Source organism: Genypterus blacodes, unplaced genomic scaffold, assembly GCF_046128005.1.
Source record: "Genypterus blacodes isolate CSIRO-AG114 ecotype Tasmania unplaced genomic scaffold, CSIRO-AGI_Gbla_v1 ptg000044l_1, whole genome shotgun sequence".
Classification (NCBI taxonomy): Eukaryota; Metazoa; Chordata; class Actinopteri; order Ophidiiformes; family Ophidiidae; genus Genypterus; species Genypterus blacodes.
Window position 1 is genome coordinate 4351670 of NW_027466857.1, and position 24735 is coordinate 4376404.

At 41.9% G+C, this 24735-nt stretch overlaps 1 protein-coding gene across 2 annotated transcripts in view; it reads left to right on the top strand.

Moving 5' to 3' along the window:
* Positions 1-24735, top strand: part of LOC142999350 (teneurin-3) — a 126284-nt gene that overhangs the window by 40237 nt on the left and 61312 nt on the right. For both annotated transcript variants that reach the window (XM_076148847.1, XM_076148846.1), the window contains exons 4-5: positions 15410-15635; positions 24435-24673. In XM_076148847.1, the coding sequence (XP_076004962.1) occupies positions 15410-15635; positions 24435-24673 (465 nt within the window). The remainder of the gene's footprint in view (positions 1-15409; positions 15636-24434; positions 24674-24735) is intronic.

Sequence of the window (24735 nt, forward strand, 5' to 3'; positions counted from 1 at the left end):
GATGTAGTCTCATAACCTAAGTATTAAATGCACTTTTCTTCTTGTAATGACTTTTAGAATTATGGAGTTGGATATCCGCATTGGGGAATCTTTGTTGGGGCCTGGCTGATTATAAAATGATGGCAGCCTTTTCCCCATGCCTGGCTCAGTATTTGTTAAAAAAGATGACTGAAGATGTCAGAAGTGAATTTTTTAAAATGGCCCGAGAGGAAAAAAATATGAATCCGAAATGAGAAAGCTGTGACAGTTATGCGCCGCAAAGACAGAGCTGGCACTCATTGCCTGTGTGGCGGGACACCAGCGCAGATTTTTCTCCCAGCATAACAGTCGCGTCTCTATTGGCTGAAGTGTTTACCCTGACAGTTTTCAGCCTGGACACACAGAGGGTCCCACCACTGTGATTAATGCACTGCCATGCTGCCATGGTGGAGGATGTCTCTCGGCGGTTCCCTTCTTCTTTCCAGTACCCCCCTCCCTGATATTTCTCTAATGTGACTTGACAATGAAGAGATTGATAGTGATCATTATGCTGCTCTGAAAGAGTAATGTCACTTCCCAGCATGATCCAGCCAGCTTCTAATTCAACTACTGCCGTGGGTAGCATATAAGCACCGGTGCTGCATATTGTTAGTGTGCAGAGAAGTGACTAACACTGTGTTATGTTAAACCAAGACCAGTGACATTTTTGAATACCTCCCTGCTATCACAAATTCTAAAAGTGCTGTTTGCATATTTAGCAGTGACCACCCGAGGATCGCTCTTTCTCAATGAGGAAAGAGCCCGGTATACTTGAAAAGACATTAGACGTAATGACAAAGAACAGCAAAGTACCGTCTTTAGGAAGCAGTTTTCTTACTTGCTTCTGTTACATCAGCCATTGAGCTTTGCCCCGCAACCAAGAACGCAAGATTTGGACACATTTCCCTCTAGGGTGAGTTATCAGAAGTTGGAAAAGACAAAAGAGGAAGGTTCTCTTTGGGGTTCCTGCAGTAAAGGACATCAAACAAACTGCAATCTCTGCGGCTGTAGCTTTGTAAGGAAAAGAAAGTTGTGCTCGGTATGGGGTATACTGGGCCCTGAAGTTGACATTGGAAGTGTTATCGCATCTAACATGGGAATCATCCTCTCACCTGAACACTTTGCAAGCTATATCATCATTTCCTCCATACTCCCTGTACAAATAAAAGTGCGGGGTTCATTCATTTATTTTTTTTGCTGCGCTTCGAGTCCTTACAGCAGGTTGATTTGTTTATCTGTATGTGTTTAGCCCCTGGCCCCAATCTTCTGTGAGAGAAAGAAGTTTAGCATTTAAATTGGTTGATCCAGCGCACGTTTGCTAAACCTGTTTTTAAAGCATTACATTGATGAAAAGCAGACGCTAATCCCTCTGGGTGTGCGACCTTATCTGACTAAATACCTGACAATGAGATTCTATTGTCACTCGGGGGACACAAACACTCTAGGTAAACGTGTCTTGCCGTCGTTATTGACCTCTGTTGCTGAGAACTACTGTAGCCTCGGGTTTATTCGCTACGTTTACAGTAGGAATTTGTCAGCGCCGCGACTGTTGTTTTTTCCGCAAGGGGATGATGACACCAAACACTTTAAAGTCCTTCTAACTCACAGCCGTGTTTTGACTCCTCAGGAAGTCGCGCTCTCACATTTAACACCAGCTACAGTAAGACCTCGGCGACCGCGTCGATGTCTGGACATGATGGAAGAGGCGTGTGTCGGCGTATCTTTCACATATAATCCCAGGATCTCCTTGATGCATTTATTTTCCACTTGTATTCACGCAATAAATGATCTGGAGCTTTACACTTCCTGTGCTATCCTTAGGCAGAGGAGACATTTAGTCAATAACGTCTCCTATGAATATGTAGGAGACAAAGTGGCCTTCACCTGAGTGTGGCAGATGTGATTTCTATCTAATTCATAGGGATTACATTATTGACAGTGTCTTGAATAAACATCAGTAAGAGGTCAAAATCTGTTGTCTTTCACCATTATTTGCCCTGCATCTCAAGCACGGTGAAGTTTCGAAACAGATGGAGCGTATCTGACGGATGAAATGCTTTATAATTCAGTTCTAAACATCAGATCTCAATGTAATTTGAATGCCGACAGGGAGAAGGGATGCTGTCATGTAGCCGGTATGGGATGCACATTCTCCCGGCATTGCAGATTGGCTGTGAAGTGTATCTACTGACTGCACAGCATCTCTATGCAGATTTGTTATCGCCTCTGTCGTTACGCCGTTCCAACCTGCAGCATCGGCTCATCTCCAGTATTTTCTGAGCCGCGCTGGAGTAGCGGTGAGGCAGGGTGGATCCTGTCATGATATGTCTGCGCCGGCTGGAATGGGGATTCCAGAGGTAGAGGGAAAACAACAAAACATAGATTAACAAGGCACAAGGAAAGCATGTGCAAATAATGATGGTCCACTGGGCATTATGGCTGAAATACAAAACTGGGAATAAGTGTGACTGCAGCCGTTACTCGTGCCAACTGTGGGTTTGCAGCTATATCAGTATGCCTTGCACCGCGTCTCTGGTCGCAAGTAAAGAATATACAATGCGGTCATACAATATTGATTGTAACCAGGGAACTTAACCAGCTGCTGCGCTTTATAAACTGTCAACTTATGGTTTCTCTCGGCCATATGCTGCCCACTGCTGCCTTTTCTCTGATTTCACTTCTCAGTTTCCATTGTCAGTCTCGTGTTGGCTCCTTGCGGCCTTAATTCTGATGGACTTATTCCAGTGTGAAATGACTCAGCTGGGTGTGAATGTGCACCATCCTTTGCCTCCTACTGCTGCCATTTGGTGAGCGGGTGGAAAGCACAGGGACCGTCAGAACAGACACGGAGTAGCTCAGTAGTGTTGACGACACATCTCCCTCATCTAATTGGGGCAAAGCAAACACGATTAGGCCCAATCTGAAGGACGATCAGTGTCTTCCACAGCAGCGACGTTTGGGTCGTACGCGTTCAGCTGTGAGCACTGCGGAGAGGCAGAGCAGCACAGTTTGCCGACAGCATAAATGCAGCGGTTGTAGGAAATACATGTAACGGCAATTGAGATGTTTTTCTTCTTTTTTCGTGTCTGGTTGATTTTTCATTTGTATGCACAGTAACTGCAAATGTGAATCGGACATGAATGGAATTCTTGCAGGGAAAATGTATTCATAAATTAAATAAACTTCATATTTTTCATTGCTTTTTAAAAAACCTTTCTATCATTCTACTAATACAGTTTTCTACTTAACTTATTGACCAGTTACCTTTGTTAGGTGTGTCGAAGCCAGCAGTGTATTTAACAAAAAGCAGGGGCTGGGAAATATTTCCGTACATAACCATCGCAAACCTCATGCAGGTCACAGATGTAAACAGCTTTTATACCTTCCCCAACATACCCTTTTCTGATTATCCAGTAGCATTGACAAATATCATTTCCATCTGCAATCATCATGCTTATTGTCTGCGATTCATTCTGCAGCGAAGGAGCCCAGGGTTAGGTGCCTCACTCTGAGAGATCTCCTGCGTTGAACATTACCTTCCTTTTTAGTCGAGTCACGACAAATTCACATCATCTTCCGAGCAGCACAAAAACAGATTTGATGCAGTTCAGATGTAGAGGCGTGAGTGAGGTGCTAATTGATGCCTGCTGTGGCATGAAAGGCAAATTGCATAGTTAACAAGTATAGAAGCCAAACTGCAGATATGCAAAGCAGTCAAGTCATATATGCAAAGGTACACGGATACTGGCTGTACACAACTGCTGCCTTTTCCACTTTGATTCTACAGCTTTCAACACCTACATGTTGTAATATTACTTAAAGAGATGCCTTTCTTGCACATCAGATCTTTTAAATGTAACATTTGTTTTCATTTTATTCTACAGCTGCAAAGATCAAGATGTGCCACTTTTATGCAGACAAAGGACATTTTCCTCACCAAAAATCACCGACCAACTTTTTACTTTTGTGTCCAGTGCAGCACTTTGGAACTACTGTTTCAGAAAGTACTGCATATAAACTTCCTTTCTCGACTTGCACGTCTGCATTCGGGCAAAGTATTACTTGTAGTTGATGTTTTTTTTCCCCAGAGTGCATTAGAATTAGTAGGTATCTTGCATTTTAATTTTTGAACAGTAGGAAGCCTTGGCAGTTGCAGGGATTGAACTTGTGACCTTTTTTGCTGAGCGATTCTAACACCATGACCGCTCCATGGGCACAGACTGCAGGAAGCGCATCAGTCTGCTGGGCTAACAGCTGCTGTAGTTGTTCCCCTGTGGTCTCTTATTTTCATACATTCTGTATATGAAACCACAATGGTTTTGTGTTTTGAGCTCTTAACAAGTAGCAAACAGATTGAAACCTTGCTCTTCTCTTTTTTGCAAAACACAATTTGGATAGGGAGAGACGCTGACGTTGGATCATTTCTCTTTAATAAAACATCAGAATTCAGGTGGAATTGAAGCTGAGATGGTTCCGACCATCAAATCACCTAAGAAAGGTTTGCATTTGGAGTTCTGGCTATAATAATTTCCATTTCTAAAGCTCAGGCAGAGGTGTATTCTTGGCGCTGGTTATGCTCTTATATATGCACACTTTGCTCCAATGACGGCCTAGTCTTTCTGTGACACTTTAACTTTAAGCTCTTATTCTCAGCTCTCATCATGCTGCAGTAGTATTTCTTTATGAGCTTTGTAGGATTCTTAAGGGGCTTCTATGATTTATAACAGTGATGATGAAGCTATTGTATAAATGTAATGGCTTGTTTGCTATTTTTCTTTTGCTGATGTTTTTTTTGTAGTCTATTGTAAATACCGTTGCTGCTAATTTGATGAAATAATGGGTCGTTACCGTCAAAGCCACTTCACAGTTGTTGTATCGTTGTCAGAAATGCTTCAAATGATGTGCTGGGGCTCTTTTTAGGGTCGTTTAGAATGTTGACACTTGAATAGAAAGTGTTACTCAGCGAAGTTACAAATGTGTGTGTGAAGTGGGTGGGGTGGGAAACACTGTGTCGTAGAAACGGAGCGGTTGATAAATAGCGCTTAGACTATCTGATATGCATATGAATGGGGGATTGGTTAAATCCGTTTCTGTAGATTCTTGGTCATGTGCTTAGAAATCTGGCGTCTTTCTGTGTGCTTTTTAAATTAGAATAGTGGTTCTCAATACTCCTCGAGTAGCACAGCACTGTATACTTCCATCTGTCCCTGTCCACACATCAGGCCTTGATTGACTGAACATTTACATTGATTTAGTTAATCAGGTGTTTGTAGAGCAGGGAGACGTGCAGTGCAGAGGTACTCAAGCAGCAGGATTGAGAAGTACCGACTTGGTATTTGTGTAAAAAACACGTCACGTAAAGACCAGATCGAAATCGGCTGTTCACTCCGACTAAGAGACTTCGATTATGCAGGTGTAACCCAAATTACTAAAGGACTTAAAGCTCCATGAGCTTACAATTGGCATGAGCATTGTGCACTTTAATTTCCTCACCTGCTGTACTGCTCTTGTAAGCTGCTTAAGCAAGGAGTATATTAAGTGAACAATAGACTCTTATCCTATCTATCCATGTATATGGCTTAGCCGTTCTTTTTTTTTTTGCAATCCCAGCATTGCAACATAATCTTTTAAACAATTGTACATATAGCTTAATTAAATCCTATAGAAGGTGCTGTAGAGTTTAAATATTTGATTGATTGCGTTGCCATTCTCTCAGTCCTGCCAAACTTACACACCTCTAAATGCCCCTGAATAACTGGCACTGAGAAGTGCTGCGCTTATAATTCCTGCCTTAATCACCCACACATTACATCCCCTTCTGATGTCCTTTTTCCAGAAGAAAATGCAAAATTAGGTTATGTTAAACTCCCATTTCTTTGAGCTTTTCATTTTGGTGCAACTCTTGCTGTTTCTCCTAAAGCAGCCTCCAGAGAGACGCGCAGAGCAGGTACAGTATGAGTCAGATGCCTCCTTGACAACACCTTGGAGGTGAAAAATCAATGTCTGCCAAACAAAGTAAAATGTTAGGCTGCAGCTGATACATGACAGATGAGGCTTAAGGTGGTATTTTCTAAGGTGAATGAAGAGTGGAACACAGGCAGTGCTGTCTGCTGTTGTCAAGCAAATTGGCATTGGATAGAGTTTGAAGGACAGTACATCTGACTGCAGTGACTATTTTTATTATTGATTAACATTTGGTAGACATGTAGCAGAGCTGCTCTGAAATGGAGGGAATGCAGTTGAAAATTAAGAGCTACTGCATGGCAGATTAAACTTTAAAGGCCAGTTTCACTAATGAATTGTGATGTTAGGCCGCTCAGGAGACCTTGCCTCTGTGTCATCTTGATTAGAATGGATTGTGCTTGGGATTAGAACGGTGACTGGATTTCATAGCGATACTAAAATACTTGATTAATCAAATAAAACATTTGCAGTAAAAATGCTTTAATTCCAGCGGTTAAACCTTCCATCTCACACCGAACCCGGAGTTTTAACCAGAGGCCAGTTTCCTCAGGGTGGTGTTCAGTCCGTGCCGCTGAATCGTTCTAACCGGCGTGGCGAGCGTGGTACCATTAGCAGGGAAATACTCTGTTGCTACCTCATGCGTGCTCACTACACGTCTCCAGCAGTGACCTCAGCGCAGGGCCCTGAGCCATATCATGTTGCTGATTGAGCATGCACAGAGCCTGAGAGGATATGCAGGTTGCACCTTAGTTCTTATGCTGAGAGAAGCACAGAGTGTTCTGACGGAAAATTTGAAAACGTCAGTAGTGCTGGAAGGTGTGTGTGTGTGTGTGTGTGTGTGTGTGTGTGTGTGTGTGTGTGTGTGTGTGTGTGTGTGTGTGTGTGTGTGTGTGTGTGTGTGTGTGTGTGTGTGTGTGTGTGTGTGTGTGTGTGTGTGTGTGTGTGTGTGTGTGTGTGTGTGTGTGTGTGTGTGTGTGTGCGCGCATTGGTGTGTGTGTGTGCATTGGTGTACATATATGCGTATAAAGCAATGGTCGCTGGTGCACAAATGCACTGTTCCTGCCCACTGCGGTTATTTACATCTAAAGCATGACAGTCCCTGACATTCTAATGCTCTGGTAGCTATGCAGTATAAGAAGAAAGCAACGATTCCACCTGTTACTATTCTTTGCTCGTACGCAGCTCTGGGGCCAAGGGTAATGTAGCAGTGGGGTATCAATTCATAGCCTTGGCCCCAGGAAAGCTCTTTGGAAAGCACAGGGATTCTCAGTTAGTGTGTTATAGCTCCAACTCTGCAGGAAGACACGGTGAAAGAAACTGTGGAGCACCATCTCTGGGAATGTTTGAAGTCAGTTAGGAGGCATGATTGACTTTATTGGATTTCAATTCACTTTATAGGTTCTGTTTATATTTTTGTCTTCCTCAAAAGTATAAATATAACCTTAGATGGTTTGGGTTGAATAATAGAACTGCTCAACTGAATCATAAGTGGTGAAAGTCAGAATATTCAAGTGTAGAGCAGATCAGCTGCTGCAATAGTGCTTTGTTTATTCATCGTGGTGTGAAAGACATATGCTGTGCAAATCTCCTTCCCCTCAAATTTGTCTCACCACTGGTGTGAAAATTAGTCATCTGTACCAGTGGAGTGCATCCAGTTGAGAACAATATGCCAACAATTAATCGAGAAAAGACAGACTTTCCCATTTTTACATGGATGCTGCTTTCTTTTTTGGTTTCCCCCCACAAACTGAATGATTTGCACAGGAAATGCAATTATAGCATCCACCGCAAAAGACGCTGCCACTACAACCATGAAGTGGTTTGTTTTTTTCCTGTACCCATTTTCTCAAGTGATTGGGGAAGCGGGTTTGTAATTGAATGGGAAGGCGTATGAATAGTTCTCCGAGTACACATGTCACATTTCCATGACCCCTAACATGGTGTAGGCAACATTTTACGAGCAATTACCGTTTCAAATCCACGTTGCTTTCGTCGGAGAATCACTTGCAGCTCAGCAAAATGGGATAATGGTGTGTTGTTGTATTCAGAAGCTTTGTTTAAATTCTATGATTCACCATGCTCCTGCATGTTCAACAGATTCCCTGAGGTAGCCAAGACTACTCTAAGCAAGAATTCATGTTGGTGCAATCAACTGGTTGCCATGACAACCATTTGCCGTCACTGAAGGAACAAGCCATTTGAGCCTCCATAGCAATTGTGATGATTAAATGAAGTTCACATAATGACAAGTGGAAAAAGAGCTTTGTCCTATGTCTTTTCTTTGCACTACCTAACGTTACAGTTGACCAAAGCACTTTAGGAACCAGAAGAATGGCATGTAGACAGGAAGTGGCTTGTTGCTTTCATTTCAAACACTTGCCACAGAAAATAGATGTTCAGTGTGTCTTTGAAATAGTGATTCTAATCCACAGCAAGACCACAGTGTGTTACAGTGCAGGTAACCATGGCAACAATCATTATAGTATGTAACTCTCACTGATGAAATACAACTAATTATGAGTTAAACTGTCTGAAATTTTTGGTTTGGTGGTTTGGTTCAAAAATCAAGAGCTTCATTTGTTTTTGCTGCTGAGGGGCTGTAGTTTTAGTGCAATAATACACACTTGGATGTTCTGATGTAGAAATGATGGGTTTGGTGGAAGTAACGCAAAAGCAAATCAACCTGCTGTCGTGTTATCTTTACCCTATATTGCTGTTCTAGCACACTGAGTGAAAATTGTCTGTGGAAGGTACTGTCTCTTTAATCCCCCCCCTCCTGAAAGCCTGCACTGTTCCGATCAGAGCTCTCAGGGCAGGTGTGAACTTCCAACCACCAACCTGTGCAGCTTTGACTATGATCAATACATACTTCCTGCTATTTTACAGGCAGGGAAAATAACAATATGTCCTCTTTAATTATGAATGTGTTTCAACATGTTTCAGAATTCACACTCTTCCCCCACAGGAGAGCCAAGTTTAAGGCTGAATATATAGGTACACTGTAAGTGCTAACTGTGTAGGAGTTCAAATTTACAATATTTCACCCTCGTGTGTACATGGTCTTTCTGGACAAACATGGAAACAAAAGATGTCCACACACGAATAAATACAACTAAGTGTTTTGTCAGCAGGCTAATTGTCAAAGCAGCTTTTTAGAAGGAGTATAATTGCTATGTAATCGGAGAGCTGTCAGAAAGAGCTGCTAAGCAGTCATCATCTGTACGATGATCTGCCATCTGCAGCAATGAGAGAGAGAGGGAGAGAGAGGGAGACAGAGGGGAGAGAGAGAGAAACCATCTTATCTGTGCTTGTGTAGTAGATGAATTGAAATTTGTGTCAAATGTGTCTTGATTAATGGCTACCTTATGGCGGTGTAGGAGGCCATTATGTATGGCTAGATGACACAATGCCGCCTTATGTAATGCAATGATTATGTAATCCTTGAAATATTGGTTACATCCTGTTTCCCCCGCAGAGAAATGGCTTACACGAAAATTTGCCCTTTGATCAGATAGGATGTCGGGGGGGAAAAGTGGGCAAGACTTTGTGTGGAGCGAAAGGTTCTCTGGCAGGAAATATGATGGAATTCACACAGCTTTCTCTTTTTTTTCAGAACCTCAAGCCTCTGAAAATTGCCAACTCTCTTTGCAGAGTAAATCCCCAAAACTCACCCAGGGCAAGGTTGTTCTAATGGTCCTGAATTCCACTGGGGTTCAACAGTGCCCACAACAGCCCCCCACCACACATATACGCATGCACAAACACACACACACACACACACACACACTACTTTTAGGGCTTCTCAGCTCGATGCTGCTGTCTCGTTTTCTCCTGAAGAATACTGCCGCTACACAGCCTTCAACTATACCCTAGACATGTACTGAAGTAAATGGAAATCGAGGCATTAATTGGCATGAATTTATTGATTTGACATATATAAACATCTCACAGGGTTCAAATAGGACATTTTATCACTGCATTCATCCATTATTCATTTTATATAAAATCCCCAAATTAGCTATAGGAGATGGCTCCTAGAGGTATTTTATTTTATTATTTTATTTTTTAGATGACTTCAATGCATTTTTTTTTAATTTATTTTTTAATATGAAGTTTTCAGAACCCATGTTAAAGATTAATTTCATTGAATCAATATGTAATATTTGTACAAAAACGTCAATGGAAAAGCTGTGGCATCTACAAGTTGTGCAATTTATTTGGATGGAATACTTGTGATGCACACATACCGTAATTTTCCTATTGGTGAAGGGCAAACCAGTCAAAGCAAATGCCCTTTCAATTCCATTAGCAGTTGCATCAGTCTCTTAATGGAGAGTAAAATGGCACAAGACCTTTCGCAGTGCTTACACAATGAATATGAAAAGGCTTTCAACACGCTCGCCAAGCCTGGTGAGTACAAAACGTCTTTTAATTGTGTCCTGACTCAGTGGTGGAACATTATGCGCAATGTTCAAGGCTTTCCATTGCCTTCATCAAAAGAAGATATTTTCAAAGTGAACATTACAGAAAATCTAATAGTCCAAAACACAGTTTCAAGAAATGTGGTGAAATGTGAAAGGTGATATACATAGACACATCATTTAAGTATAATAAGGAAGGGAAGAACCAAACATTTAAAAACCATTCATAGCATCATATAAAGGATTTCTAATTAATCCTGGAGCTGTTGGGTTATGGTCATCCTTTGGTCGATAATACAGCCCACTGCTGACACACGATGCACTTGTAAACACTCATTGTTACAACTCAGACCACAAACCTCTGAAAACTGAGAAAGAAGAGCAACCCACTCCAAAAGATGTTGCTGTGTAAACATCACGGCTTCATCAAGCATCATTTGATAGTTACTGCAAGCACCATTAAGGAGGGAATGAGTCTGTCATTTCAGTGTTGGCATGCAATATTAATCAAAAAGGTCCTTTTAAAGCATGTTGCTGATGACAAGCTGACATTGAGAAATTATGCAACAGAGGCATCCGTCTTGATCTGATTTCAAAGCAAAGCCCCATAAACCGCACAGCTGTTTCATCTGCCTTCCCAGCCACTGAGCCTGCACTTTAAAGGCCAGCTTAATTCCCTGTGTGTCTTGATGGAAGACAATGCCAAACTTTCTTCAAGGCTCATTGTTTAATATATGCTTATTTTTTCCCAACACGTAGTCCGATATATGCCAGTTAGTATGCACTTTCCCTGTGACTGCGCTAAAAGTCTTATGCAGTGTATTTTTAGTGTGGGATGCCCCAGTGGCAATCAAGCCCTCAGTTCTGGCAGCGAAGTACACACGGAATGCACTCTGAACGATTGCATTGGTAGCGCTGCATTTGACTCACCGAGTTACATGAAATCACTCAGAGGTTACAACATACAGGTTTCTCTGGCACCACAGAGATAGGCTGCAAACTACCAAATCTGCTTGTCAGAGATGAGATTTTAAACCCGCTCCCGAATTTAGAGACCAGAAGACTAAGAAACGACAACTCAGACACACTGACACCCACTGCGTGTGAGGAAAGTGAGTAGTAGAGAAATATGTACGGTGTCACACACTGTATCCCCAGGGCTCCAAACGATTTGAAAATCACCTATGTGGATACAGCACAGTCTAAGCTGTCATTGCATACAGAATCAAACATGACGTGTACACGCTAATATTATAATACACGTAATTGCAGTCGTAGATGATAGGGAAGGACAGCTTTGTGCGACAATCTAATGACTTTCACATGAAAAAAGCACTTCAACTATTGTGGAATCTTTATCATACATAGTTAAAAACAGAATATGCACACGTCTTTCAGTATCCACACGGAGTTAAGTTACACATTTTAATTAAAGAGGCAAAACTTAGTGTTTAGTAATATCTCACAGGCTTAAGTGAATGTTGCAGTTACCCTGTAGATGTTGTTGTCGCTTATTCCCCAGCCACCACATGCGAATAGGATCATCTAGACCCAATTACTGCACTCTGGTATATTTTCTGCTTCTTATAATATAGCAGAACACAAATAAAAGATGTGGCTTCTTTCCTTGCAAGGTGAGAGACTCACCAGTGGCTGCTGTTATATTCTGATGAATTCTGTGTAGATAAAGACGGAGATGAAGTCACCTTGGAATTGCTTAATTTATATTTTCCGATCCGGTCACATCGTTCCACTCGCTCACCCGTCGTCCCTTTCCCTCCTTTATTCTCAGACTTGTACTTGAATAGTTTAGACATTGTTTCGTCTTTTGAGTTTAATTCATAGCCCCACAACCGCAGAGCTTGAAAAAAGTTACTAAGAGTATACTCCCACATTTTCAGGATTCTAATGAGCCCGTAGTCCATTGTTGTTGTGCTGTCAGATTTGGTCCAAGTCAAATCCTGTGCGTCTGTTGGTTGTGGGTGTTTCACAATAAAAAACGCATTGCATTTAATTTTATGGGTATTAGATTGTGCCAAATTTATGTACAACCTTGCCGTTTGAATAGCGTTTCAGTTGTGCTATAATGGCTGCATATGCATGGAACAAGGACAGTCGAGACACTGACTTCCTCTACATGTGAATATATCAACTCAGCCTCATTATTTAGTCTGCATAGTTATAACTTACAAGGTTTACTGGAAACTTTATAATAATGAATACATTTATGTTCTAGTGGTGATTATCACTCCACCTATGTCCATGTAAGGTTGTTTTTCCTCTCCTCATTGACATTGTACTGTTGCACGAGTGTGTGTGTGTGTGTGTGTGTGTGTGTGTGTGTGTGTGTGTGTGTGTGTGTGTGTGTGTGTGTGTGTGTGTGTGTGTGTGTGTGTGTGTGTGTGTGTGTGTGTGTGTGAGAACGATATGAAAAATGCTTCTGTTGGAAAGTGAAGTGCAACTCTTGTCCGCCGTGGGCTTATACAGTGGAAAAATGCCCAGAGGTGATGTAAAATCAGCCGTGTTGGTAGATAATCCACATTTCTATTAGCCTACTTAGCACTTTTCTAATGGGGCTCATGGTCTAGCCTGGGAGATGAGTGCAATGCCTTGTATTCATTATCACTAAGTCACTGCAGCCTTATATTTTCCTGTGCTGATGCCGCCGTTGAACTCGGGTAATTCATCTGTTGGGATTGAGAATTGACTTTGAAAAAGGATGGCGTAAGGTGACGAAGAGATCTTGCTTGATTGGGTTTGATCAAACTCTCTAATCACCGGTCCACAAAAGAAATAGTCTTACTGTGATGATTTCGCTCTTATGAAATTTATAGCCGCACGCTGCTGCTGTGTAATTGCAGTCAGGAATTAATTAATCTTGGGCTGGCTTTCTGCACCAGCACTGTGCAATAATGTCACCCCCGATTCTGCATCACACTATTTATCTTTGTACATTGCTATTATACAAAACTAGAGGGCACTCCGAGGGTCCGTACCTCTGCCAAGGCCCCACAGTCCCCAGATTTCCCTTTGTTTGCCAAGATCAGATGTGGAAAAAATGGAAAAGTTTCTTTTGGACCTACACTATATAAATCTCCCTCAGAGCACTAAATTGCACTTGTTGATTGTCCATCAGAGAATACACATATTTCACTGTCTCCTTCAGCATTTTGTCCACATTTGTAACATTTCCTAGGTCCCATTCAATACTTCTCTTTGTCTTTCTTTCTCTTTTCTCCCCTTCTCTCTGTATTCAAAAAACGATCTCCAAAAATCTCCCACAACTATTTGGTCAATGTCATGTCAAATGCTTTCTTCAATAAAAGTATTGAACAAAAAAAGGAGAATACACATGTTGGAAGGTTTTCATAAAAATTGTCATCTTAGTTTTCAAGAAATAGGGCACAAATGTTTCACAGTGACCTTCTGTATCTTGCAATGCCAAAGAAAGTGGGGTAAGGAATTCTGTGTTCCAATCCGCCTGAAAATCAAATCAACTCTTCCCTGACCCAAGTCCTTCCTACTACATATAGAGAATTTCATAAAACTCTGCAGGAAAAACCACAGATGGACAAAGAGTGGCGATAACCTCCTTGGCCGGTTCCTCCGTCGAGACGATGAAATGGTTATCGATGTCTCGTGACATCCGTCCGTCTTGTCTATCGTGTCTGTGGCTCCGTTTCTCTTATCTCGCCATCTCGGTGGGAGAAGGCATGTACATTTGCAGAGGTTTGCAAGAAATAGATGTTCTAAAAAAGGCAATCGGTCATAAGAATGAAACAGTACAATCTGTCCCCGCTAAGATGTTATTGTAACTGCCACAGTCTCTGTAATTAACTCTGCAGCTACAAGAATTTTTCTCGTGGAAAGCATTATTATCACAATGTTCCATGCACATTGCTGAAATTTTTTTCTTGTATAATAAATATGAGAAAACTAATCCGTTGTGCCAGGAGTGAGTGATTCCAGAGCCTAAAGGTTTTAACCTTGGAGCAGCACAAATGCATCACTCTGAATTGCATCAATGTTTTTCCAGAGCACTGCGGAAATGGAGTAGACTCATCCGTCTGCATTGAATGCCCTATTTTTTGTAAAGTTCAGTAAAGAGCAAATGCACACACACAAGAACCTTAAAAGTGTTTCTCAAAACAAAGCCAGGTGTCCTTCAAATCAAGTTGTTCCCGTGTTAAGTCTAGCCATTAGTACAGCTCAGACCCCGACGCCTGACCTGAAGTCCACAAGGTTTTTATGGAAGGGTGATTCAGCAAAGTTTAAATTATACGCTTGAACTGACCTCCAACATTCGTATGCTCCAAAATGAACTCCTTCAGGCCTCAACCAAACATACTGTCAGCGCCAAAACAACAGCAAAACAACTCCCAGCTTTCTGTCTTCTTCAAGCCTCCGTAGGGCAAGAAAGAAGATACCCATTTGGGGCTCACTAGAGCAAATCAGAATTGTCAGCACTGTGGGTTTTTACCTTTTTAAACAGGGAAGATAGATAGATAATCACCACATGCCATTCTGGGGGCCAATTACACAGCTTTGTGTGAAATTGGAAAACCTGTTCTCTCAGAGCTCTAATGGATGTTCTGGTCATTAGTTATTTGAGGGTCTTCTCTGGCTGTAATCAAACGTGAAACATTGCGTTAAGCGCCCATAAAAGAACAGCTGCCTCTCTAAGTGACCTTCTGTTTAAGAGAACCCAACTGTCAGCCGTGTGGCGTTTTGCGACAATTATTATTTGCGTCTGCATAAAAGTGGCTCTTATATGCTGTGTTTTTGCAGTGGTTGCATCTAATTTTAATGTCTTGCTCTTGGTTGTATTTACTTTTCAGGGTCTGTTGGGTGGCTATGTGGTGGATATGTCGCACGCAAGATGGATGCACACTCTTATCCATCTGTGGCCTCATAACAATCCCTTCTCCTGACTGTGGGTCTAAATTTAATCAGCAAAAGAAAATGTTTAAGTCACACTCGGTCTTCTGCTGTTTGTTATGTTCCAGGTGACCACCTATCAAGTCAGCCAGGCCCGCCCCCTCTCCCACCAGCCCCACCCCCGCACAAACATCATCCGTCCATCACGTCCCTGAGCCGCAGCTCACTGGCCAATCAGAGGAGCCCGAGCCCGCCGCCCACAGCCGGCCTGGCGGCCGAGTTGCAGAGTACGGCGGAATGTGTCCAGCTGCAGGACAGCTGGGTCCTGGGCAGCAATGTGGCCCTGGAGAGCAGGTAAGTCGCCCACAATGACCCACAACACATGATCGTCGGGCGTTATCATTAAAGCTGTGGCAGTGCTGAAAGATCAAACTAATGTGATTTAACTGAGTTCACAGGAAAATCATTTAAATCAATTGTATCAATTTTATCATACATTTCCAAATGTTTTTATAGTTTTCAAAAGTTTCCTCAACCCACTTTTTGTGCAAACCAATTGCTATTCTTTTATCATTTTCATTTGAATGCTTCTTTACCAGTCTGGTATGCTCTCATTAGTCTTGCAAGGGTTAGTCGAGTCATTTCCCTCTGACATCAGGAATACTTGATATCTGTGTAAACGTGATGTGTTTAAGTGAAATCCTCACCCACCAGAGCAAAGGCCTGGATTTGGCCTAATTGTGCATTAACACAGAGTGCGAAAACAACTGTTTGGGTGTTAAGCAGGCGCAGGATCCTGCAACAGTGACCCATACTAGTGGGTCTGATCCATATTCATGAAACTATAAACACGATATGGCACTGAACTTTAGCTTATACCATATCGTCTTGTTCGTAAACTTGGATTAGCAGCTTTAGGTCCAGCTTTAGGTCCATTCAGACCATTTATGTGTCCGAAGAGTTATTTTTGCTTAACTTTATGTTATTTTTTAGCAGAGCTTGAATACCAGTGAGCTCTGCGGGCCGTATTTCAGGTTCAGTGTTAGATGGTGTGAAGCTCAGCATGTGTTAGACTCTAAATGTGAATGTTTTTGGTGTCGGGTAAAAAGAAACCCTGGCATCCCAGTGTGTGTTTGAGAATACACACTGGCAATGACAAAATTGTGAACCAAAATGCAATGAAAAGGTCACCGATACAAAAAAATCCAACACCTGATGATTTTGTTCATGTGTCTGGGGTTATACCTTGTGAATTGAGATAGAATGTTGAGTCCAGGCTTTTAAAATAAGTTATTGTTTATTTCTAGACCTATTTAAAGGACATCACCAGGTTAAAATGGTGCACCACATGTGGCGTAATGCTGATACTGCTGAGTTTGATGAATGAGGCCGTTGTGTCCTCTCCACTGAGAATATGTTGTCAGGAGTTCACAGGCTTTTGGCTTTTTGTGCGCACCTGCAATTAAGCCTTGATCGCCAAATGTGACAGAGCTCCACTCCGCACAGAGTCTGGCCAGATAAAATCAGGAGGAAAAAAAAAAAAACCCGAATTTTAAAGAGAACAATCCCAAATTTGCTTTTACAGTGGAAGTCCTCGAATCTGTCCACACAGATTAAAATCAGAGAGGACATAACTTAATGAAAGACTCGCTAAGTAGGGTGTGTTTTTAGATGAGAATTTGCTGTGCAAGGTGCAACTTTGTCTTAGGGGAGTCTGCCAAGCGTTCCTCTGGAAACATCATTTCCATCTTTCTTAATCAGTAGCTTCAAAATATCCTGGCTAATCAAGTGTGGTACATCGCGCTGTGATTCAGAAATGGCCTGAAGTAGATGATTGCCTTCCAGTTTGATATTTCCCTGGCACAGCGAACCCCTTCAAGGCTTAGACAAATGTAAACTTTGAATTTTTTTCTCCCCGTGGCAGCAGAGAGTAACGACCTCTTTATGATCTGACTGAATCAATCGGGATATGTGGCCACACTTTCACATTCTGGGGAAGACGCAGTGATTGAATACTAACCGCGCGATGACCTTGAGCTGTCTTACCGGTATCGACAGAACAATATGTGCACACCTATCATCAGCCGAGGCATAAATCACTATCACCACAGTGGGCTCTAAATCAAGTGCTTGTCAGTGGGTGGGAACTGAGGGGCGCCGAGAATCAGCGAGGCCAAAGCCAAGAGCTGGTTCACCACGGAACTACCAGGACAGGAAACGTAAACAGAAGCTAGAGTGTGTGTTCATTAAGGTTGGCTTCAGGGAGGTTTGTTTCAGAAAGGTCCTGGTGCTGCTTATACTGGATACAGGAAGTGGAACGTGTAGCGTGTGTGAGGTTTTTATGTTCCCATGAACAATGAGGCAACAGATTCAAAAAGCATCATATCTAAATCATAATGTTATGATCTGATAATTTTATTTTTCACTCTTTGACCTCCTTAGCACTTAGTTGACAGCATTAGCAGATTTTTCAGCAATTAAGGGTGATGGGTTGTGTGTGTTTAACCTCCCATATAAGTGTTTATTATTTCATTCGATACCAACAAACTGGAGTGTCGGAGCGGAGTGCTGCATTGTGCAACTTGTACTGTAACTGCCACTCATTATCCTTCGGTAAGTGAATAACATCTCGAATCTTAGCGACTGCAGAAGTGTCAAGAGACAAGGTTTCGTTTAGCACTGCAATTTAAAATGATAAAAGTTGCAGTGTTTTTGTGTTCTCGTATTTACACCAAGGTTTTTAGTTCCCTGGAAAAAGCCACACAAGGGGACGTATTATGTTTATTTATTCTGTGTTTGTCAGTGTGTCGGTGTTGCCAGCTCACGCCTGACACAGGTCGTGGGCTTTTCTGGAAGGCGCCTTAAAGAGACGGTACATTAAATGGCCTGTTGTTACTCAGTGGCATTTGCTACGTTTACATTCAAGCTATACTTACATTTTTAGTGAGCATGGATGGAATTCCAAGGTTTCAATGTTCACCTAATATTACTTTTACATAATATATTCCAAGGGAAATCCTGCCAGGTGAGGAAATGCATGTGCAGATTTCTTACCAATGTTGATGTATGTCAATTTTGTGCTTTTTTACATAATAATGATGTCTTTTAGCTCAATTGTAGTATAAAGAATCAAATTTGAACATGCATCATTTGTCTCCTTTAAACAGACATCATTCACTATTATTACTGGCTGAAACCCCACAATGTTTTCAATTTGCTGATGAAATATCATTTATAACAGACGGAAAACAAATTGTACTTCGAATTACAAACAATTTAATTTTTAATTCACTGACAGACAACTGTTAGATTGCAACAAGCTTGGGATCAGCAGTTGTTTGAAAGCAGATTTTACACTTAAGGTAAATTCTTCTGAATTATTCTACTTCAGGTTTCGTTCTAATCTGGCGCTAAGACCACTCCATCTAAAGGGCTCAATTAGCCGCAAACAGAGCTGTGCTCCTGCTTGTAATTCAGTTCTATTCTCAAGAGCAGAGAATACATTCAGATCTTTAAGAGTGCTTTTAATAACCCCGTAGGTTCCCTCACTAACCACTCGTCTCCATAGAAATGATGATATTTTCATATTTTTATTAGTTTAATAGAGTGAAGAGTGAAAAGAGTGAAACACCCCAATGCATTTATGTGGTAATTATTCTGGAGCAGTATGTCGATCTTTTGTCGAAAACGGACCGTGTGGATTCGGTATTCGTGCCTTTATAGCGTGCATTAGCTAATGTATATGCAGTAAGTGTTTCACTGGAAAAGATACAGGTAAGTGTCTACTCTTACATATGTATGTCCTTTGGATCCACTTCAGCGTTTTCTCACTTAAATTCAATGAGATTCAGCTCCAGCAGTCGTTATGACATTTCAGAATGAACCTTTTGAAGACCTGCCCAGCCACACGTTGCAGTTATAAATGTACTGTCAATCCTCATTGCTTTCAAGTGTCAAGGGAGTCCTCTGGTGAAATGAAATTATGTCTCTTCTCTAAAATCATCCTGTGGTTCGCTGTCCCACAGACAATACATTTTTTGTGGTGGAAAATGTGTGAGAATTGTCCTCTGGTGGCAAAAGGAACAGCGCAGGTAATCCAGAAAAGGATTTGTGTTTTGTGTGTTTGTATACGTGTGTGGGACGCACACCAGTCCAGACATGGTGATTCAGATTCCTGTCCTTCACATCAGAGCAGGAAAATGTAACTTGATTTATACTAAATCAGCCAACTAGCCTTTTAGTACAAGTGCCGGCGCTTCGGTGATGCTTGATAATTTGCCAAAGTGGATGTTGTTGTAGACGCACTAAAGTGGTAATCCCCACGACCTTTTGTTTTCTTGCCTGTGTGTGTGTGTGTGTGTGTGTGTGTGTGCGCGTTTCAGTGTTTTGCCAACATTTTGGATGCCAAGCACTTATTTCAGTGTTGATTTCAGAGTAGCAGTTTTAATGTGCAAAAATGTGCTCAGGTTGTCACAATAAGTCAATTTCAATGTTGATACTGATATCAAGTTTAATATCACGACACGCAATACCGATGTGAAAAAAATTAAAATGTCTCAAAAGTAATTGGATCTTAAGGCAATCAACCAATCAACGAATACAGAAGCGTTCCCATCAATCCAAACATTTGTAAAGTAATGAAAGATCTTAAATAAATGGCAGTGAAGTACTTCATCTTCATTTCAGACATTATTGCCATTTCTTATTTTTAGAATTGGAGCAATCAATGCAAAAGCTTTTCAGTAATAAACTTAATAACTAAGCTTCATTCCACATGTCCTCTGATCCACACACTGGAGTATGAGGAAGGCGTTTCTAATACTTTGGCACACATGGCGTTCTGGGAGTTAGGCTCACTGTATTATTAACTGCATTTAAATAAAGAAAACAAACAAAAGCCCTGCATGTTTTGATATTGTATTGTTTGCCAAGTATTGAAAGAATAGTTTGGGATATCAAGTCCAACACACTCTGATCCACTTCAACCCTTCCTTGCTGCTGCACATCTGTGCACACTAAGTGAAAACAGGGCACTTAAGGTCTGTGTGTCTGGGTGCATTCCCGTAGGCAGCAGCATATATTATTTCAAATGGTGCAATGTTCTGCTCATATTTTTGACAGTAACTAAACGCATAATGGAGCCCTTTTAGTTTAGTGTCAAATGTGTGTTATGCCTGGACTCACCGAAAAGTGTTAAGAGCAGGAAATGTAAAAGCTTTCACGAACAAAGTGACAGATACAGAGCAGGGAATTTTATATTAACATATAAGAAAATGTCTCTGATTGTAAATTTAATGTAGCAGCAACATATCCACCAAGTGCATCATTCCCAGATCATCTCAGGTCAGGACAGACCAGCTCAAAGTATAAATATGTGAATATAAACTCAGCACTTCATGTGCGAAAGCTAATCAAACTTGTTAAATTAGAAAATTCACACACTCGTATGCACAAAAGCTGTCTGAGTGTTGAGTGGAGCGACTAAAGATGGCACCGCAGTGATCTCCGTGGATACGCCCGCACTAAACCGTGACGAGACTGAAACACCATCACGCGGGCGGGGAGCTAGCTGTACCAGAATAGCACCTGCTAGCAGGCCCCACACGGTGAGGGCAGGTGACGCCACACGGAGGGAGACAAAGTGAGATGGTGACAACGAGTCACTCTGAAAAAAGGCCATACAGATGTGGCAGCCATCAGACGCGGATTAAAGTGGCCTGATTTATTCCTGCGCTCACCTTGAAATGCTAATGCTAACGCAGAACAGCAGCTAATAGGCAGATTACATATTCTGAGGGTGCCAATTCACATTGTTTCTAGTGTTGCTCTCTCACCCTTCCAGCTGAAGCTTAGCCACAGACAAATCCACCCACTCACTGTTTAGTCTTTTGTCCTCTGTGAGGATGTGTTCAAATGTCATCCCGATGACAAGCAGTGTGGGGAGAGCAGAGAGAGACCAGGCTGGCTGCTGTCTTTGTGTTCCAGCCTTCTCAATGGGGACAGACAGGCGTGCACGCAAACACACTGTGATCACGCTAACACAGCCATTCATTTGCGCTCTCTCCTCTCACTCTCTCTCTCTCCTCTCACTCTCTCACACATACACACCACATTCTATCACCAGGCCTGGCTGGATTAGCATAGTAATGCGTCTTGTTGCATCACACTGGCTGTAATCAATTATAGCGGGTCATTCAGAGTGTATAGCCGCAGACGTTTACACTGGTCCTCCGTTTGTTAATCATGTCCAACAGCATTTCATCTTTAGATCCGTTCAGTCTGCAGCTGGGGCAAAAGGCTGACGTGAAAAAAAACAAAACAAACAACATTAGAGGCTGAATTACCTTTAACGCTGAATAAACGCACCGCAGAGGAATTTGTCTTGGTGACAGTGATACATGCAGATTCTGACACGTTTAAGTTTAACATTATGTACTAAGTAAGTTCTTATAAGGAAGATCACATTTGCTGAGTTTGTAGTTTAAAGACAGCCACATGTTACTGTATGTTTCTTATAATTAAGTGATGGTCCAGGTTAGTCTTCCATTACATACAACCAAATGCACCATAGTTTAAAGGCATTATCACACCTTTTAAACCCATTCTGCAGTATTGTAATGGCTCCAGCTCCTTTGGATCATTCTAGGCCATGTGTTTTTGTCTTGGGAGGCCATAAAAACATTCTGTGCCGGTAGAGTGGCATAAATAAGAGTAAAGTCAGGTTTTAGAAACTTATTTACAGGCAAAAACCGTCGCACCTCTGTCACTTGCAATATGCATTCACCTCCCTCCAGCACAGTACCGTTATACACACACACTCACACACACTCTCACACACACACACGATCCCCCCCCGGTCTGGCTCATCGCATTGCATCCACTTACTCTTAACTCCCAAGGTAGCGGTGTCTATTTGCCTGTAAGTCTGACTACATGTCTGACATTGTGCAGGTTTTGACCTCAATTCATATCCGACTGCATATTACAGTGTGCTGCAGCTACAGTACAGATTGTTCCGGATTGAGGAATCTGAACATTCTCCAGGTTCCAGACGCAAAAGCATTGCTATTCCAACGGTGGCGCAGCATAACCTTTAAATGGAATCCCCGTCTGTCCATGACAGCACATGTCAGTCAGGGCATACATAAGCCAGACGATCCCAATCTGACATTTGTTCTCTCAGTCAAGAATTGATCAGAGGAGTTTTTAGCCCAGCGACATTCTCTCAAGAGATAGGAACGAGCTGAAATATCAGCGCCGGCGCCGAAACGTGAGCGACGCATTATAGTATAAGGTTCTGATGCTTCCTCCTGCTTAAAACTAATCCAAATATTCAACGTGTAACCTCATTCTATATGCATGTCAGATTTTGTATTAACATGTGTTTGGAGCCTGGTGAGTTTGATGTTGATGAGGGTGAACGTGTCTCAGAAACTGCATTTAGATGAGCATGTAAATAAAAATCCCCCATGTTGGTGAATTTGCAGCTCCTGAAGGCATGGAGACCCACAGCAGCTCTACAGATCTGTAACTGTTATGTCTGTAACCTCCAGTTCTGGATCTGATTAGGAATTCTATAGCAGAAAGATTCCTTTAGAATGAAAGCACAGCGTGGATTTGAAAAAATAAAAAATATTACAACTTATACGGAGACTTCACAGATGCCACACAAATAATTCATGAGCAAACAGCACTTTATCAGTTTATTGGTGTATTAAATTAGCGGCTGCCATGGCAACCACTCCTCCTGGGATCTATAGCATACATAAAAGGGAGACAAATCGTCTTCTGTAAAACATTGTGTAAGACCTTTAGCAGAGAAGGAAAACAGTGCGAGCGCATGGCACAAAGAGAGGACTTCAGTCTTATCAGAGGTGAAGGATATTAGGTTTGTGCATTGGGCAGGAGCTGTATTATCTCTCTTGTACAAAAATGTAAACACCGGTGTTTACGGGATTTGTTAAAGATTGACTGTGTGCGTTTCTGAATTCTGTATCTCACTTTCATAAACCCTTGAAAGACTTTCATGTTGTGTATCTACCTTGTGATTCGCGTTCTGACATTTTTTCTAAAGTCCCAAGTACACCTGTCCCTTCTTCATAACCTCAAAGACGTGCCTTTGAGCAAAGCACTTGAAACACACAGCTGCTCCCATGGAGTTGCTTTGGACAGAAATGCCAGGTTTTACTGGGCAAGCGCTCCTTGGTTTGATTGTGTGTATGAATGTAAAGTAGGGTGTCGCTGAAAAAGTTGCTCTCTGAACCTAATCTGATTTTTAAAAAAAGGAAACATTCTACAAATAGTTATTACCATTAATATTAATCAGGAGTGTGTTATGTATAACAATCAAGCACTTTAAGTCTAGATGCAACTCCGATGAATAATGTAAGACTTTGGTTCCAAAACAACTCGCACACAGCAAAAATGAACCTGACAGTGCAGCAGATACTGCGAGGGAAATATGTGCTAACTTTTATCCAGAAGTGACATTTAGTTTTAGGAGTTCAAGTCCACAGTTGCACATTAGAATAATATCTGCAATGCATGGTCAAATCTGTCCAATTTCCCCTGGCCGTCCTCTGAAGGCCGCGAGGCATTTGGGTATTAATCTCTAAGTAGTGGCAAGAGTGGCAACAAGGCTTAATTCATTTACTTAAGAGCTTTTTCACGTGGGGGTTTAAAAGTTAATAGGACGATCACTCCGTAGTGCATTTGATTAAACCCTCTTAATTACCCCAGGTATAATGGGCTATTAGCAAAGGCCCAGTTGTAAAAGGGCAAGTGGGAGATGATTGTTTTTATGAGCTATTTTTTGTTCACCTCATCCAATGTCAGGATTATGCCAGATATTACATCATAGTCGTGTTCCTCTAATGTGGGGGGGTTAGCCATGTGGGATATATAGGGTGTGCTGGTGAAATGTGATGAAATGCTGCACTTAACTCAATTATAAGAGCTTAATTTGTAATTCGGCGTCAAGACTGGACATGTCTCAAACAAAGGTTAAAATTTGGGTCCCTTTTATGGCCACTGCAAGATCAGGCACCACAGTTTGAGAACCATTGAGTTATGGGATGCTCTTTAAAATTGTTTGTGTCGCCATTTAATCAATGCCAATCTCATCTAAGCCTTTCAATGTCCCGTCCTTCACAGGCACTTTCTTTTTAAAACGGGTACGGGAACAACGCCTTTCTTTGGCGCGGCGACTCCAGGCTACACCATGGCAACAGGAACAGTCTACTCCACGCCAGCGCGTCCCTTGCCCAGAAACAGCCTGTCCAGAGGGGCCTTCAAGTTCAAGAAGTCGCCAAAACACTGCTCCTGGAAGTGCACCGCCCTGATCGCCGTGGGGATCGCCGTCGTGCTGTCCATCATTCTCTGCTACTGCATAGGTAGGCATATCCGTCAGTGTGTCAAGTTAGAATTCATTTATAGTTTCACATGCTGACTGGAG